Below are 18,362 nucleotides of genomic sequence, written 5' to 3' on the forward strand. Positions count from 1 at the left end.
AAGAGTCATTGAGTACCTCCTGAGATGGCCATCATCCGGAGATAGGTCCACACAAAGGAGCACTTCACAGCTATTTAGCTGCAGCTCATCTCGCTCTGGTTGCCCCTGGCCTTGCCCATCTGCGTCCCCCAGACAAAGGATCTCACAACCTTTGCCCAGGACTTGCCTGGACTTGTTCATCTGTGTCCTTCAGACAAAGGATTTCACAATCCTTGCTCGGGACTTGAACAAGTCCATCTGTGTCCCCAGCAAGCTTTGAGACGCAGAAGTTAACAGAATAATCTCTTACAAGGTGAAAAGCATATACAAAAGCCAGGAAAATGTGCCTGTGATGTGATTTTGGGCAGCTACTTTGATCCATCCATGGAGTATGTGGTCTTAGACTCAACTGAAGTTGTCAAAATACAATGGTTTGGTCTTGTTGCTCTTCCTTTAAAATATAAGCAAATGGAGAAACATAGAAAGCAAATTCTTGCAATGTCAGGGGGAAATAATTACTGATTTTTACTCTTGTATTTACTGCCATTACAGTGCTGCAAGCTGTAATCATAGAGGTAGATTTTAGAAGTACGTGCAATGAAGAAATACCATATGTATAGAGGCAGTAGGGGTGTAAAAGGAATGGGAAAATAAATTACTGAGCTTAGCAGGCAATAGTCACAGCATGTAAGTGTATTCACATCTATTTTGTAGATGTCACTGTCATGGAGAATTGTGTGGATTAAGTTGAAAAAGTAATGCATTAGCTTTTGTGGATATTGACTGGTGGCTCTCCCAAGCATAAGAGCAAACACTCTGTGTTTTCCCTTCTGAAAAAGCACAGTGCATTTTCTTTTTCAAGGAAACTATCCAAGCATGTGCTTTCCTGTCTAAAATGCCTGACTGTCTAAACAGTTTTCCTTTGGTGTTCCTGAAGGGCAGAGGTCCAGAATACTCAACAATTGCTGGTGATATAACAGTGAAGACCATGTTTCACATCACTCTGTCACAAACACCAGCCTACTAATCCCATTTCCTAGCACCAACCATTTAGAAAAACCCTCAGCCATAGGCACTGTGGTTACTGTTCATGTTTGCTGTGCTAATGTCATGAGCACCATGAAGCAGGACAAAGTGGTTTGACAGCTTATTACACTTCACTTTTTACTAATAAGGATGGAAATTGTGCCAAAGTCAAATCAGACTTTCCAGTGAATAGACAAAGACTTGAGATATGGAGAAATAAATGGTGAACTGAAATCACCAAGGATTAAGGAATTCTTGTGAACCTATGTATAACGAATCACTCCTAGTGAGGTATTTTTTCTTGTGTTGTTTTTTTGTTTTATTTATATGTGTGTGCTAAGCAAATGCACAGATATGATGACAAATTGTATATGTATTCAAAATTAGTTTCACCTGCTTCCTAAACTTCTGAGTATTTCTTCTAAAATTTACATAATACAACTGCTCACAGTTTTTCTCAATGTAAAGTTCACAAGGTGCATTAGGGCAGTGTTAATAGTTGGGGTAATAATTCATAAAGTATACATAATGCATAACATGATTCTGTGATAGTATGATAAGTGAAGTCAGTCAGCCTGTTTCCACATACTCCTAAATCTTAAGGAAAAGCCTAAATCCACTTGAAATCTTTGATTAGTCACATTTTAAACACAGCAGCAAATTTTGCATTTGCTATCCTGAAATATGCAACTGTCCCGAATAGTGGCAGAACTATCCTGAATCACAAGTATGTTCCTGTGGCAGCTCAAGTACAATTGTAGGCAGTAATATTATCTTTTATTAGGCTGGGGGGGGACCCAAGCCCTGTCTCACAGTTCAGAGAGGTCTAAAAGTGTTGTGGATGGATGTGCTGCTGGGCATGGAACTAGAAGAGATCCTGTGCTTGGTGCCATGCTGTCATTGGATAAAAACAGAAGTAAACCAGGGTGTTAAAAATAGCAGTTTAGCCACCAGAGCAGAGCACCCAGCTGCAGAACTGAAGAAGCTCCCCATCCATTGCCTGAACCTACAGCTCGTGTGGTGCTGCCTGCCTGGTGGCATGGATTCAGCAGAGGAAAGAGGGTGGGCTTCTGTTCAGCGTGTGTTACAGCCTGGTGGGTGGCTGGGGTCATGCTCAGGCTGAGAAGGCTCCCAGCTGTTTCTCCTCAACGGTATGTTCAACTTGTATGTGGACACAAAATACTCTCCTTTACATGGTATAATAGTGATGGGACAAGGGGGAATGACTATAAACTAAAGGAGGTGAGATTTAGCTGAGATATTAGGAAGAAATTCTTTCTTCAGAGGATGGTGAGGCGCTGGCACAGCTGCCCAGAGAATCTGTGGTGCCCATCCCTGGAGGCACTCAGTGCTGGGTTGGATGGGGCCCTGGGCAGCCAGAGCTGGTGGGGGTCAGCCCTGCCCATGGCAGGGATTGAGGTTTGATGATCTTTAAGGTTCTTTCCAATCCTAGCCATTTTGTGATTTTATGACTTGTTGTTATTCATACTTTTTTGTATGAATAACATACATTATTATGTTGATTTTGATTCATACTTTTTTAGTAAAACAAGTATAAAGAGCTATGGTGACGTCCAGAAGTTGTTATGACATCTAAAACTCTAGTGACACACTTTTGCACCATCCCAACCACCTTTGCAGCCCGTGAGAAATTCTTTCTTTAAAAAAAAAATAAAAAAAAATGCAGTGTTGTGCTCTTCCTCTCCCCTCCCTCCCCCCCCAAAAAAAATAAAATATATATTTTATGTATATATATATATGTACACACACACATATGTATATTAATTTTATTTATATTTATATTAGGTCTACCTTATCATTAGGACTTAGACTTTAATGCAAATTATCTGAGCAGTGCATGAAGACTGAGTTCCTCATTTTTGTCCAAACAGCCTCACTTAGAGATGCTTAATATAGCCATCATTAGAAAGTGAGCAGCCCAGTGGTGACCACTGCTTCCCAACATGAAGCAGCATGTGAGTTGACACAAGGGTTGCTCTGCATAAGAGGACATGCAAGCTGTACTCTTAACTACAAAATATTCTTGGTCAGAAGAGTTGTTTTCTAAAGGGCATGTTATCGTTGACTATAGAGAAAAACCTTTTTACAATAAGGGTAGTGGAACAGGTTGCCCAGAGAGGTGGTGGATGCCCCCTCTGTGTAGACATTCAAGGACAGCCTGGATGGGGCACTGAGCAACCTGATGTAGCTGAAGGTGTCCCCATTCATTGCAGGAGAGTTGGACCAGATGGCCTTTAAAGGTACCTTCAAACTCAAATGATTCTGTAATATAATGGAAATAAATGCAATTATGTCTATATTAATTATAAGTAACTCACAGCATCAAAAGCAGGATTTCATGCATTAGTCTTGGATTCAGCAGCCACTCCTACTGACAGAACAATGCAGAGCTGATAACTGGAGAAAACCAGGAAAACCTCATACTTCACTGCAATTTCCAAGACATTTTATTGAAAAAAAAAAAAAAAAAAAAAAAAAAAAAAAGTCATTTATAGAGCAAGGATAAGAATAGATAGATGGAAGAAGAAAAAAAATCATGCATACACTGAATGCTTACACTTCAGATGCAAATAAAAAAACATACTACATGATTCCTTCTGAAACCTATTATTCTGTAAGGCCTAACAGGTCTGAAAATAAAATCTCAATATTTTAGTTTTAATGGATAATTAATCTTACCAAGAAAAAACAAATATGGTGTGACATTTCTCACATACACATACATACATTCAAAAACCTCATATGTGCATCTGCTATGTGTATTGTCATAATGCTTTAGGAATTGTAATGCTTCTTAGTATGTGATATTCCTGCCAACTGTAGGAAAAAAGTGTGTGTCACTCAAGCCTTGCACAATGAATTTACTTACTGGTAACATATTATTCCTAAACAATTATATCAAATATTATGATCTCATATTGATTAGGACTGCCAATACTGAAGACACTGCAGTTCAGTGCAATGTATGTATCACTTACAAATCTGAAAATCGTTTATTCCTTCCACAAGTGCCTTCTTGCTTTTGCCATGTTGGTTCATCACTGCTTTCCTGGCAGATCATATGCTGCTTGTCAGCAGATTATCTGTCTTCCCCACCTTGATCATTTATTTCCTTAAATTAAATTCTCAAGCCCCAAAAGTGCTATTTCTAGGATCTCTGAAGTTCCTCCATAACTGTCTTGCAGTGTATGAGCTTGAGTCTGAATAACGCTGTGCACAGAGAATACAACACAGTGTGCCAGGCCCCACAGAGTAGCAACCAGAGAATGGTTCATTTCATGATTTTTTGCTGCCCAACTCTTGCTTCCCTCTCTGTTAAGCTGCTTCCTGACCATATATTCTGCTGTCTAGAACGGGATATAAAGTTTTAGGAGCGTACTGGACCTCTTACACATCAACAATTTAGTACTCACTCAAGGCAGAAATGTACTCACTCTGCTCAGATTCTACCCAGATGTACTTAGGCTGTAATTGCTCAACATTAAATCTCAAGTCATAATAGCCTCAGAACTGGTGCTCCTGTGAATACTGAAGAAAATAACTGTAGAATGAAATTAAAGGGTTATTTCCAGTGCAGAGGGATTAACTACACAAATTTGCTGCACAGCACCTGAAAATATAGCCTAAAGGCCTACCTTAAATTAAATAAAGCAAGAAAAGTTTAAATTAAAGCTGTCACTTACCTTGCTGTTGTTGCATTTATAATATAGATTGTCACACATAGTATCAAATTCAGTTTCTTCAAATCCATTATGCTGGTTCAGACCTTATATTTCCTCAAGGTACATAAATCTAATGAGACCTTTTGTGCCACTATATAATCACTCCTTCACCTGAATGTAATAATATTGTTTCCAGCTGTTCAGTAGTGCTCTTGAGTTAGACCAAAAGATTCACCCTGCTATAGTAAGGCACCATTACATAGTCCTGGAGATTGCCTATGTCGCAGTGTTACTTACTTTATTATTTATTATTCTTTATATATTTTATCAAATTAAGAATAACCAATTTTATTACTGTGAATGAATGCAACTCATATTATGCATTTAGGGTGAAGTTCACTTATGTGGAAGTCTCTCATGAGGCCTTGGATACAACATTTAGGTCTGTGAATTAGTCAGTGGGTTCTGACAAACCTTACCTATATATTCCACCATTCCCTGGGTGGGGGTGTGCAAATGTAGCTTGGAAGTTCTACATTCACTGGTAGGTAATTCTTCTTTTTTAAGAGAGTCTGGAGTGGAACATAGGATCTTATTCAGACCTCAGATAAATTTTACTTGCCATGAGCAGTGTGATGATTTCATTGAAAAAGCATTTTAAATGTTAGTTACAGTGAAAGCACAGCAAAAAATTCTCCAATGCAGAAGTTTCAAAGAAATGCCAAAAATAATTAGTTGTCATTAAGATTTAATCATGTGCAAAATGTTGTTTTAAGTGCTACCAATTGTTGCTTGAAAAGCATTCAAAAATGAAATTATCACTTAATTTATCTTTTCTGCTGGCTCTTTTGGGAAATACCATTTTTCTTTGCGTGTTAGTGTTCCATATTTTCATCAAATAGCCCCTGAACTAGCTGGATTGAGTGCATGTGACACACAGGAGGAATTTTAGAGTCCAGAGTGGCCTCTTGTTATTTCTTTTCCTCTTGCCCCCTCTTGATGTAAGCTCTCCTAAATGGTAGCTATTTCATGCTATATAAACAAGCAAATTGCAATGAGTAGCGTGTGAGGTACCTTGCATAGTCTAGTTATGTGCCAGCTTACTTGCCCAGTCACAAAGGACATCTGTTCATCTATACGGAGTTCTGCATTGCCAGCACGACAGGACCAACCCTCTCCCAGAGAGCAGGCTGATGTCCTTTAAGCTACGTAAGGCACATCTGCATTATGCTCTAGTCTGTGGGATGATGCTGATGGCTCTAGTTTGAGCATTTGCACATCCTTTGTGCATCTAGCACATCAAGAAACAGGGTTGATCTGCAATAATTACTTTAATATCACTTGTTTTTCAAGGGCATGGCTTTTTCCACCACTGGAGCACAACGCTGCAGTGGAGGCTCAGTGCCATCCCATCCACATCTGGTTGGATAACACCAGCATGCATTTTTGGTAAACCTCAGCTCAGACTAAACAAACAGGGTCCAAAACCCATGGCAGTCAATGGGATTCTCTCCTTGGGCTCAACAGGGATTGAGTCTGCCTCTGTGTCAGTCCACAGCAAAGCTGGGAAACCTTCGCTGTGCTTTCCTAATACTCTTATTGGAGCTGCCTATATAAATTAACATTTGTCTTGTATAAAAGGACATGGTGTTAATTATCTCAGTCTTACCATCTTTTTTCCCACTGACTGGGTGGTTGGTGGCTGCCTACCAGACTGGAAAAACTTCATGGTCTTCTTCATGCAGGGCTTTATGTGCGGCTACCCTGAGAGGTACATCTTCACTCTGAAAATCCACTGGCTTAACAGTAGCGTGTCTATGTGTGTGTGCATGGTTTGGCTCTGTTCTTGAGGCAAACATGTTGCCAAGGAAAAAAATAACCCCCCTCTCTACTATCATAGCTACCTGTTAGCAGTTTTTTGGGGGGGGGGGTTCTGAGCTGGCAGGAGCTAGTTTTAAGAAGCTTTTCACCCTGGGGTAACGTCAGTTCTTAATTGGAGTGGCTCTATTTTGAATTGACCACTGATGCTTAAGTTGTGTGCCCAAACTTAGGAGTTTAAGAGGGAGATGAGGAAAGCCAAAATTTCCGAAGTGCTAAGCAACCAAAAGCTCTCATATGGGCAGTGAAATATAAAATTAGTCTTCAAACATTGACACAGGACCTCACAAAAGTTAGAGTCACCGTCATTATTTATGACTGTTCCTATCATTACTGCTTTATTTCCAGTACAGTATTTACCGTGTTTAGAGCATTTAGAGACAGCGGTTGTGGTGTTCCCCCATGCTGGCACAGTACAGGCTCTGACAGTAAATAGGTTGTCTCTGAATCAGCGTGTTTGGAAATAACTCTTCTCTCTCCATTAATAGCTATTTGGTTTTGATCAGGGTGGGATCAGTGAGGGTGCTCAGAATTTGAAGCTTGGTACCAGCATTTTCAAGACAAAACAGAACGTGAGTAGGAAAAAGAAAAGTGGCCGATCTTCTCTGACTATGCATTTCACACCCATCAGCCTCACAGCCCAATAACACTAATCATGAAAATCAGCAGACATTCCACAGACACGGGGGATTATGATTTCCATACAAGATGTCATTTCTGCTTATGCTTGGCATGCTCTACTTTGCTAACTCTCTATATGATCCCTGCCCACAAAAGAAGGCACATGCGGCTTGGGAAGGGCCCTGTCTCCCAGTATGTCATATTTTATGAAACCACAAATACAACAGTCTTACAAGCTCTTGAAATGAAATACAATTTGAGAAATGTAATCCATTACCATTATAATAGAATTTCTATAAAAATAATAAAAGAAAAACAAGAGAAAATAGATCCTGAAAGTTATAGGCCAACTGGGAAGTCATTGTGGCTTTGGCCAAGCTATCGCCATATCAGAATTCAGTGTTCTCCCAGGCAGCAATCTAATTGTAAATTATGTACATAAGGAACATCATTTCTTAGCTTTGGCTTTTAGTGACCCCATTCCCTTCTTTCCCTTTCTTCACTCCAACCTCACACATAAGAAATATTGAAGTGTTTGCACTAATGGAGGAATGACAACGTGCAGTCAAACTTAAACCAGCTGTTTCCCCCCACTGTGAACACTAAGAGCCGAGCTGGTAATATTTATAGCTTGACTGGCCTCTAGTGAGCCAGACGCTGACTGCCTTAATTTGCCATGATGGCCTTAAGGCTTGAAGCAGCTGTGGGCTGCAAGATAGCTGGGAAAGTCATGCAAAAACAGAAACAACAGGAAAAAAAAAAAAAAAAAAAAAAAAAAAAAGATTGCTTCAATTAGCAAAAGTTATTGTTAGATTGAAAATGAACTGCTGCTGCATATACAACTCAATAAACAAGCATGTTTTGTTTTGCTTACAGAAAGCCAACAAAGTGCACATGCTGGCATGTGGTGTTTGCTTTCTCCTTTTCTTGAAGAAAAGAACAAGGCACTCTACAGGGGACCCCTTAGGGATCCAGGGGCTATGTAACCCTGAGCACTACGAGGCCTGGGGAAGGCCCCCAGTGGTACTGACTCTCTTCTGGATGCTGCAGTGGGTGTTAGTGTGTGACTGCCCCATGCGCAGCTTCTCCACAGCCCTGGTTTGTTGAGACCCTGTTTGGTTGCCCCCACGTAGCCCAACATGGAGCAGTGCACCTCCATGAGTATGTTGCCCCAGGAGGACTTCAGTTTTCCTTTATTTCTTTTGTTTTTGTGGGACTGTATTTGACTCACCTTCTAGCAAAGATAAACAGACGGTCACCATGGCTTCAGCATCAGCTTTAGCCAGCTTTAGTGGGCAGCACTGATCCTGGGGGGCTTCCCTCCCTTCCACCCTGACCATCCCCTTCCTGTGGATGAGCACTGCCTTTCACGTGGCCACCCCAACAGGGAGGGGGAGTGATTTAAGCCATAGCCAGGCGCTAAGTTACTCATCCACCCACCTTTCTACCCTCCCATTTATTTGCTTATTAGTGTGTGTGCACTAGGAAGCAGCTCGCTAGCACAGTTCACCGAGCAGTTGAGTGAGGCCTTGTGTGTGCACCCCAGGGATGCTTTGACCTACTTGTGTTTTTGTTGTTTTGTGTTTTTTTTTGGCATTTTCATGTGTGCTATGCCCTAGTCCTCTCTTTTGTGCTGTCACTAGAGATTGTTACTAATGGGATACTGACAGGACCCCTCTTTATGTGTGGCTGGTCTTAGCAGATGGGAATCCCACTGATTCTTAAAAATGGAAGTGGAAGCATACAGGTGCAGGAGGGAGAGTATAGGGCTGCAGGTGTGTCACTCTTTGAGTTGATATTCTGGACTGAAGTGTATGAGGTGAGCTTTATGAAACAACAATGTACCTCAAAGTAACAAGTCCCAGGGATTTGGGTATTTCTCCATGGACCATTTTCCCAGTGATGACTCATTTTGGAGGGAAAGCACTGGCCAATTTCACTACAGCTAGAGCAGTTGCACTGAGTGGACATGAGCCTGAGAATGCTTTGCAATACGCTCTGTGTGAGCTGACCCTTACGTGGTATCATTTTGGCTAACTATGGCTGAACTTTGGCTAACTTTTGGCTGAATTTATATATGTTGGCCTTCATTCCATTCCATTCCTTTAAATCTGGCTTTGTTCAGCTCCCTCTTTTCTTTGTATGTATGGAATGGCGACACTATAGCTCTGCTGGGGACATTCCTTTCTTTCTCAGAATGCTGGCATTAAAAAATGGGTGAGGAGAGAAAAACAGAAAGGTCTGTTTCTATAGGACAGTGTCAGTGTTTGTCTGCAGAAGAAAAATTTATGGTAGCTCAGTATTTCCTCTTACCTGACCAGTCCAAGGCTGATCAGAGGACCACACATGGAAATCTCTTTGAAGATGTTTCTATGCAACTCTATTGTTCTGAGATCACCTTTCTGTAAGTAACTCTACAAAGAAGTTATCCAAGCTGTGGTTATTGAATTAACTTAGACAACGTGTAGATATTTAGAATACACAATTTTTCTCATCTCCGAAGTTCGGGAATGTTAGAAACAGGGATTTATATTATAGGAATGTAACAGATCATGTAAATTTTGCTGGTTCCTCGTCTTTTTTTTTTTCCTTACACCTTGCATTTTAAAACAACACAGGTGTTTTATGTCACATTGGGAAAATAGTAGCAAAGGAAAGAGGAAAAAGTGTGCTTCATACACTTATTTATGAACTTGAGAATGCTTTCATCAGTCAGCGGTTGGCAAAATGCCAATCATCTTGAGTGGGACAGGGTGCTAAATTTGAACACCTTGATTCTAAGTAACCCTGAATGAAGGCAAAGCTTCCAGATCTGGGACCTGTGGAGAAATACTTTTGTTTTGACAAACATTTATCAGCAATCAGAGCTGACTCAGCTCTGGACTGGATAAAGTGCTTTTGGGTAGCATGACTGCAGCCTTTACAGTTTCTTTTCTTATTGTTTGGGTAAATTCCAGGTATAACATAGTATATTTGCAAAGGGTAAAAATAACGTGCAGCTGTGAAGAAAAACATCTCAGGTTTCATTTCAGACCTGGAGCCAGGGATGAATCACTGCAGAGCTGCACTGTTTGCACTGGGCACAGGTCATGAAAAGCTGCTTTTCCACTGCCCCTGCTCCCTTGGTGGCTCAGAAATACAGCAAGCTCACAGAATGTCCTTAAAAAAAAAAAAAAAAAAAAAAAAAAAAGCCATTGAAGACAATCATTCTTTTGTTCTTGTGGGCACTAAAACACAATTCTCTAATGTCTACTTGTATTTTCAGTTTTGCTTTCTATGCCAGCTCCAGCCACCAGAATTGAGCCCTGGCTAAGTGGTACACATAAGCACACGCTCAATTTGAATTACCCAAGTAGTTGTGTTAGCTCCTACAGAGCTTCTTACATGCTTCAAGTTAAGCACAGGAGGTTTGCTGAATTGGGGATCTTTTGGTCCACCCAGTACACCAACAGGGCAAAACTCTTGATTGTTTCCTTCTGGGTTTTAATGAAAAATTATAATCCATTTATGATCTTCTACCCCACCCTCTGTCTGTTTATATTCATATTGGAGAACCAGCTCAGCAGCCCTGTCAGGCTGCCAAAAGCTGTCTGCTGCTACTGGATATTTCACATCACTTACTGCTCTGTGTTTACAAGAGTGTTGTTAATGCACAATTACCCTTGGAAGTGGTGTAGGCTAGTACTGATACCATATTTTACATCAGCAGCAGGATTTTGATATGTCTTTATCCCATGTTCCTTTTCATGGAAAAAAGAAAACAATAAAAAAAAGAAATTGTGCTAGTAAGACCAAAGGATGATGTTAGCTCTCTGCTTCCAAAAAAAGAGTCACTGAACGGGCTGAACTTCTCCGTCTTTTCTCTTTGTAACATAACTGACACTGGGAGTCAGGATAGATACTGCATAGGTATAAAGGTGAGGAGTTGGCCCATGATTCCAAATATACGATTTAGCCTGCAGACTAATTCATGCATAGATGCCATTTCTGTTTGCTAACGGTAAACAGAAAAAGCCAACATTTTAGTCACAAGCCATCATCTTAAAAGCTCACTTTCAACATGTTTATGTCTGAAAAAGAAATTGTTTTGTTTTGCTTAGCTCTGTTTTGACAGAAATAAGTGGCATCCCAGAATTATATTTATAGGTATATAGCGGGATAGAAAAATTAAACCTGAGAGAATAATGCTGAAGTATTCTCATTCTATGGTAGAAGCCTAAATCCACAATCACTCAGTGACAGGCAAGGCCATGTGCTGACTGTATTTTCCCTTGTGGTTATTATTCAGTTCTGTAGCTGACTGAGTAATTGTAGGATCTTTACAAAAGGCAGATTTCATATGTAGTATGTTAAGCAGCACCCAAAATATTTTATATCTGAAAAAGGTATGTGCAGGCAACATTTCCCAGGCAACATTCAGGGCCCTGTTCCTTCTCTGAGAGAAGATGACAGTACCTCTGGAATGATTTCTGTGATATATATATTTTTTAACAGAACACCATTGGCACTTTTTTTTGTTGTTTTATGTTGTTGGTGGTGGTCAGTTGGCTGTTGTTTTCTTTTATATATATATATACCTTAACAAAATATGGTAAAATGAGTAATAACACTGCTTGGAAAAAAATATATGCTTGAAATGTATTTGCATTGTTTAAGATGCATACTAAATCTTTTCAGCTTCCAAAATGTTAGTTATTTTTGAAACAGACATGTGGAACAATTACAGCTGCATTAGTTCCTGACTGATGGCAGTTCTGAGCAGTCAATACAACTGAGTCACTTAAGCAATGGATAAATTACCTGCCACATCCTTTTGCTGCGTGTTGAGCAGACAGTGGGCTGAACTGTACCTTTCTTTTCCTCTTTCATTCTCAAACATTAGATTAACTCTTCTGGGAATGTGCCTGTTGTCTGAGCATTGATTGGCTTTCAGTGACACTGCTGCCCAATGCTTTCAGCAAGAGATGGGGCTTCCAAGCCAAGGAGAGCAAGAGTCTCTTGTTGAAGTGCGTTTGGAGCCGGTAATGATGGAAGTTCCTGAAGCACCCGTCCAGGAGTCTGGGTTCTTGGAGGGTCTCTCGGTTCTCTGGACTGCATATTAGTTAGTTTGCAAGGAATTGAAATGAAGCATAGCAATCTAACTTACTGCCGGTGTAGCACAACCACAGTGCAATTTCAGCAGTTAAATGGCAGAAGTAAATGAAAGGCTGTTAGTAATATACTATCAATAAAGAAACTCAAGCCCAAGTAACACCATTCTTCCATTGCCAAACAACCTCTTTGCATTTAAAGGTATTCCCTGTGGCTCTGTTCGTTCTTTTGATTTTTGTAACAATTTTTCTCTCTCTGATGGAACACATTGTAGACATTAAATTAAGGGACAAATATGTCTCTGTCTGCCAGAAAGAAAACTGTGATGCAATTAAAATGCCATTAGGGAACCCTCTGTGGGATATTAAAGCTAGAGACTCTATTCAGAAAGCAAAGCCAAAATTAAAGAGGTGTCTGGTTGCAGATCCTCTGCAGATTTCCCTTTCTTAACTATCGTACCATAGAGACTGTACTAGTCAGGAGCTGAAAGGTTTTTCCAGTCATGTGTGTGGTATTTTGAATCAAGGCGTTGGTAAATGTTTCTTTTTCTGTGGGCCGTGTGCAGAAATATGTCTACATTGCTTTACACATAGTGCAACAAAGTGTGGCTCACATGAAACAGTGACAGTAGTGGAGTTGGAAACCTGTCCAAGGCTAACGACAGCTATTTATTTATATTCTTTTTTGTCTGATGCATTAAGTGCATCTCTATGTTTTGCTGAGTTGTCTGTGAGATGCTTGGAGAGAGAAGCACAGCTATTTGCAGTCGTGATGCTCAGCAACCTCACGAACAAGCCTTTGTTCTAGTCCTGTCTCTGGAAATAAATCATTTGCATCTATAGGTTTGGAGACAAGGTGGCAAATCTTAAAATAAAAATAAATATGCTGTCTGTGGAGACTGGTCATTTTTTCTGAAGCAGCTAAAGGAATCAGCAGAGTCATTGGGTAGCAGGCTCCGAGTTTTTCAATGACAACAAATTCCTGATGTTCCAGTCTCTTTTTTTTTTTTTTTTTCCCATCTCACTCAGCCTTGCAGAGGATATTAGTAGGGACTGGAATAATAATCAAAGTATGCCTCTCTCTTCTTTGTCTAGGAATTCACCTGATGACTGCAGCGTGGCAAAAGGAGGGAAAATGGTTAGTGGTTCAGACAATGTTGGGATGAACTATGGAAGCTACATGGAAGAGAAGCACATTCCGCCTCCAAATATGACTACCAATGAACGAAGAGTTATTGTGCCAGCAGGTTAGACTCTCTACTCAAAAATTTTCAAGCAAACAAATGCATTTTCCAAGAGAAATCTTCTAATCTCATTTAAGTAAATCTGAGAAAGAGGCAATGTGATACAGGGTATCAGGAAGAGCCATAATTTCTCAGGGTTAAGAAAATGATCTGGGAAACACAACTATGAAGCTACCTCCTCAACCTGTTCTTCTTGTTTCAGAGGCAGAGCTGGCTATTTACAGGCACTCAGATCCCATATGATCATTCTCACTCCTTTTTGGAGTATTTCATTCTCACTTAAAACAAGCAAAATGACAATGCCAGTTTTCTATGCTATTCCTTTAGTTTGAGCAGTGTAATACATTGTAATAAGCAAACAGACTACTCCACTGCAATATGAGAGCATAATTGAGAAATTCTTGTTTCTGGTGGCAAGCTTGGTAATAGGGTTCAGTACTTTGTTGAACTCCTGTGCACCTTGTCTTCCACACAAACCTCTTCTGGAAGGGCTGTTGCTTAGGTCTGCAAAATAGCATGCGTATTTCTGAAGTCCAAGCACTAGACATCATGACATATATGAGTGTCCAATAACCACTGGAAATACACAGCATAGACTCAAGACCTGCAGCCTGCAACCAGAAGAGAATGTTTTGCTACTGGTTCCTTTCTAACTGAGATGTGCCTCTGAAATATTGCTGCTACTATTATGTTGCTTAATAGTCTTGCAGTTTTTCAGTTGTTAAGATATGCAAGAGTCCTAACTGTGGCCAATTTTGCAAGCTGTGATTATTTCAGTTATTTGTCAAGATGTGAGTGGACAAATATGTTGAAGTATCCTCTGTGATGGTGTTGACGGTTCTTTTCTGAAGCACAGCAGAGTGATGCACTGAATAATGAAATGTCCGGACTACCTAGATGGAGAACACACTTAAGTCTCATGGCATATGAAAAGCAAACATTTGTCTTCTTGCTGGCTGGTACTTTTTTCAGCTTTTTGGTAACCTTCAGCATGGTTACCTCAGCCAGAATGGTTTTTGGGTTTGTTTGATTTTTTTTTGTGTATTCCTGGAGCTGTGTTTTGAGGTGAATTTGAGTGAGATTCAAAGAACAAGGTTATCACAGCTACAGCCTTGCTGTTTTAAGATCTCTACAAGAAATATATGGGTAAAAATCATGGAGTCGCAGAATTTTAAGGGTTGGAAGGATCCTCAACCCCCCTGCTAAAGCAGGTAAATTATAATAGGTCGCATATGTTTCGTTCAACTATTATATAGGTAGTGTACAATTTATGTATTAATCTTTAGGAATAAAAAAGCAATATTCACATTTCCAGCTGCATTAACTTCCAAGTTATGATAAAAAAGAGGCTTTTAAAAATTACAGGCATAATGAAAATCTTTTGGTAAGTTTCCCAGTGTTTGGTTTGCTTCAACCCAATGTGAATTTTGCTGGAGTTCCCTGCTATAGGTATCAGTGATCTCAACCAGACCCTAAATAGTCAGACTTACTTCCTTCTAGTTTGCTACTCTTTTCATACCAGATGGAGGGGTCCTCTTAAATCAATTCTGGTGCATTTGGGAGAGTGGAGAAAGCCTCTGAACCTCCAGAGAAACAAGTACTCTGACTTTTAAGGACTTAAAATTCCAAGAGAAACATCAGAAAAGCAGAGGCACTGATGGGTGAAGGATTGGGAATGAGCAGTGTCATGACAGTCTCTGAATAGTATCTAGCCCATGGAAAGACGTGTATCCCAAAAGACATAGTATGGCACTAAATTTATGCCACTAATAAGCTATTTATGCTATCTTTCAAGACTCAGACAGTTCACAGACTTTTATGCAATGGACTACTGTCATTTGACCTCTGTGTGCTCCATTGTCAGTTTTCAGGATATCACAGAACCACAGAATCATGTAGGCTGAAAGGCAGAAACTCTTGATGACTCCATCTCTCCTCAGCTCTTACCTTTCCTCAGCAAAAGGTAGAAAATCTTCATGCCAGGAGCTGTCTTACATTATGCAGATGCGTATTGCAGATCTTTAGGGACCTTCAAGTTGGTGTGGGCTTACTCTCAGTCACAGGGGTAGCAAAAAGTAGAATGGAAGAGATAGAAAAGGAGAGCTTTAAGGACAAAAACACAGCTTCAGGTTAAAATCAGGGATTCATACATGACTTTCAAAAAGACATCTGCACTAATTCTTGTTTTCTTTCCCCAGATGGTATTGCCAGTACATCAAGTAGTAAGGAAAAACCCACTTAAATGTAGCAACATATAGCAAAACAACACAGCAATCTATGAAAGGAAGTGTGGAATATTTTAATATGAGCCAAATCTGAGTGCTTGCTTAGCCTATGCCCAAGAAACAGTAAAATTGATTTGAGTGAAAATTTCTCTTGAATAAAGATACAAATTGAACTGAAATATTAGAAAATTGTTTGGACACAGGTTGTAGTATTGCTAATCCCCTGTCTCTTCAGTTTGGACTACAGTCTTTCTGCATTGATCCACTAAATCACCACTCTCCCCTTCCAAGCTAATTGCATTCTTTGTGATAACACTAGATCCGACGTTGTGGAGCACAGACCATGTACGTCAGTGGCTGGAGTGGGCAGTGAAGGAGTATGGTCTTCCAGACGTGGACATCTTGTTGTTCCAGAACATTGATGGGAAAGAGTTGTGTAAAATGACCAAAGATGACTTCCAGAGGCTCACACCGAGCTATAATGCAGATATCCTCCTGTCACACCTACACTACCTCAGAGAGAGTAAGTTTGTTTTCTGTCGTTATGGTAGTGCCTATCATCAATCTGTGTTTGATACCACTGTTAGATCTTAACCCAGTAGGTTTTCAGATGTCTCTGTTCCTAATGTTGGTCTTTAAAATATAGCAGGAAGCTCCAATCCAAAGCCTCTTGACTTTGAAGGAAAGATTCCCATTGATTTCAGTTGGCTTTCATTCATGCTTGTGGGAGAAAAAGAGTTGGGCAATGTTTCTAAATTTTTATCTGAGACAAAATTGGAATTAAACTCCAGCATATTTATCAGTACACTTAGGAAAAAAATCAAATGGGATTCAGTGCTAATGTTTTTTCTGGTCACATACTCATTTATTTCCATTTTAACAATGATAATGCTAGCAATTGATTTATATTGATTTATAAAGCAAATTCCAGGCATGATTCTAAGGACTGACAGCAGTTTGCTCTACCCTGAAAAGGTTAAGCAAGAGTTTAATGAACTGAATAAATGTTCTGTAAATTTGTGGGAAGAAAAATTTAAAGAAGGAAAAAAAAAAAGAAAAACCAGTAAAAAAAAAAAAAACAACAAAAAACAAAAAAACCCCAGTCCCTGAGGTCCAAATGCAAAGCGTTTGTAGTGTAAGGCTAACATTTCAAAGGGAAAGAGGGGACTAGTGAATTCCTGATTTGTGTACTTTCATCTAAGCTTGAGGAAATTTTGCATGTTTGCCTCAGTTTAAAGATTTTAAAGTGAACTTGGTTTTAAAGCAAACAAACAAACAAACAAAAAAGCATTGCAACACCAGTGCGGTGCAGTCTTCTCCACACGCACATTGTCAATAATCAGCCAGAAATATTCTGTATTCATAATGTTGAATAAATTAATGCCCTAGTTTAAGCTATCAGTCTAAGCTATAGCACACACACCTCCCTGTAAACTGCAGACAGAAACTGACTGTTGGTAGATTCACTTTCAAACAATCCTCTTTGGGAAAATATGGTTTTAAAAGATAATTCTCAATTTTTTTTTTCATTTTGGTGTTGCTTTTTGTTTTGTTTTGTAGCTCCTCTTCCACATTTGACTTCAGATGATGTTGATAAGGCCTTACAAAACTCTCCACGGTTAATGCATGCTAGAAACACAGGTAATGCTGGCACTGCTCCCATTGCGATAGGTCATATTCTGAAAGCACAGGATTCCTGTTTATGGTTTGCTTGCTCAAAGTGGAAATAGTAAACCAGGAGAGAGATGAGCATGTCCTCTCCTTGTTGTGTGCATGAGTTTTATGCACAGACACACAGAAAAATGGTGGCATCATGTAGGGCCAGATGGTGCAGAATGGTTTCCCCATTGATAATTTCTCATGTCCTATAAGCTTTTGGGGCCCATGACACTGATAACCTGCAAGCTCTGAAAACTTTTTTTCTCACTCTGTCTCATTTTACTGTCAGAACTACTCCATGGATCCCAAAAAGACTGTTGGGGCTGAAAAGTTCTTCAGTGTTTGTCTATGTGCTGTGGCTGCTTCCCCCTCATATGCAGTATATATTGCATACTTAAGTAAAATTCTTGCTATTTAGGCAGTTAGCCCATCTCATTTATCAGTTCTCATGTGAGGTTTGTGTTGGGATCTAAGTCTGATCTGAATGTAAAATGATTTTTGTTAATATTCACCCTTCTGCTACGTAAGTCGTCCCAAACAAGTATGAAGCACAGGTGGAAGAACAACACAACACAGGCCTCAAAAATGTATCTATCAAAATGTGGCTTACAATATTTTTGAAAATATTTCAAACTAAATTTTATCTTGCTGTAGCAGTTCTGTAACAGAGGATGGCATGGAACTGCACATATAGTGCAGTATACGTATTGATAGAGTTATTTGGAATACTGCATGATCATGCCTGAGGGTATTAGTTACCTACAGTGACCAGAAATAACAATTATTTATGAGAAATGAAAAAGATAATACAAAGGATAATGCAAAAAAAAAAAGAAATAAGAAAACCTTATTTTCATATTTCATTTATTTTTTCACTGTAGTAAAAAGCAGCAAGTTTCCTAGAAAAATTAACTAGATCAGATGATCTCCCACTGAGATTAGATGTTTGCCATTTGA

General features: G+C 39.6%; 1 protein-coding gene across 6 annotated transcripts in view; it reads left to right on the forward strand.

Annotated features, from left to right (window-relative positions):
• ERG (ETS transcription factor ERG) overlaps positions 1-18,362 on the forward strand; it is a 130,800-nt gene that overhangs the window by 97,810 nt on the left and 14,628 nt on the right. For 5 of the 6 annotated variants that reach the window (XM_042866938.1, XM_042866939.1, XM_042866940.1 and 2 more), the window contains 3 exons: positions 13,373-13,524; positions 16,066-16,269; positions 17,307-17,387. In XM_042866938.1, the coding sequence (XP_042722872.1) occupies positions 13,373-13,524; positions 16,066-16,269; positions 17,307-17,387 (437 nt within the window). The remainder of the gene's footprint in view (positions 1-13,372; positions 13,525-16,065; positions 16,270-17,306; positions 17,388-18,362) is intronic. The other variant, XM_042866941.1, reaches the window with a different exon arrangement.

This window comes from Lagopus leucura, unplaced genomic scaffold (assembly GCF_019238085.1).
Source record: "Lagopus leucura isolate 7727_CA_CO unplaced genomic scaffold, USGS_WTPT01 Super-Scaffold_100001, whole genome shotgun sequence".
Taxonomy (NCBI): Eukaryota; Metazoa; Chordata; class Aves; order Galliformes; family Phasianidae; genus Lagopus; species Lagopus leucura.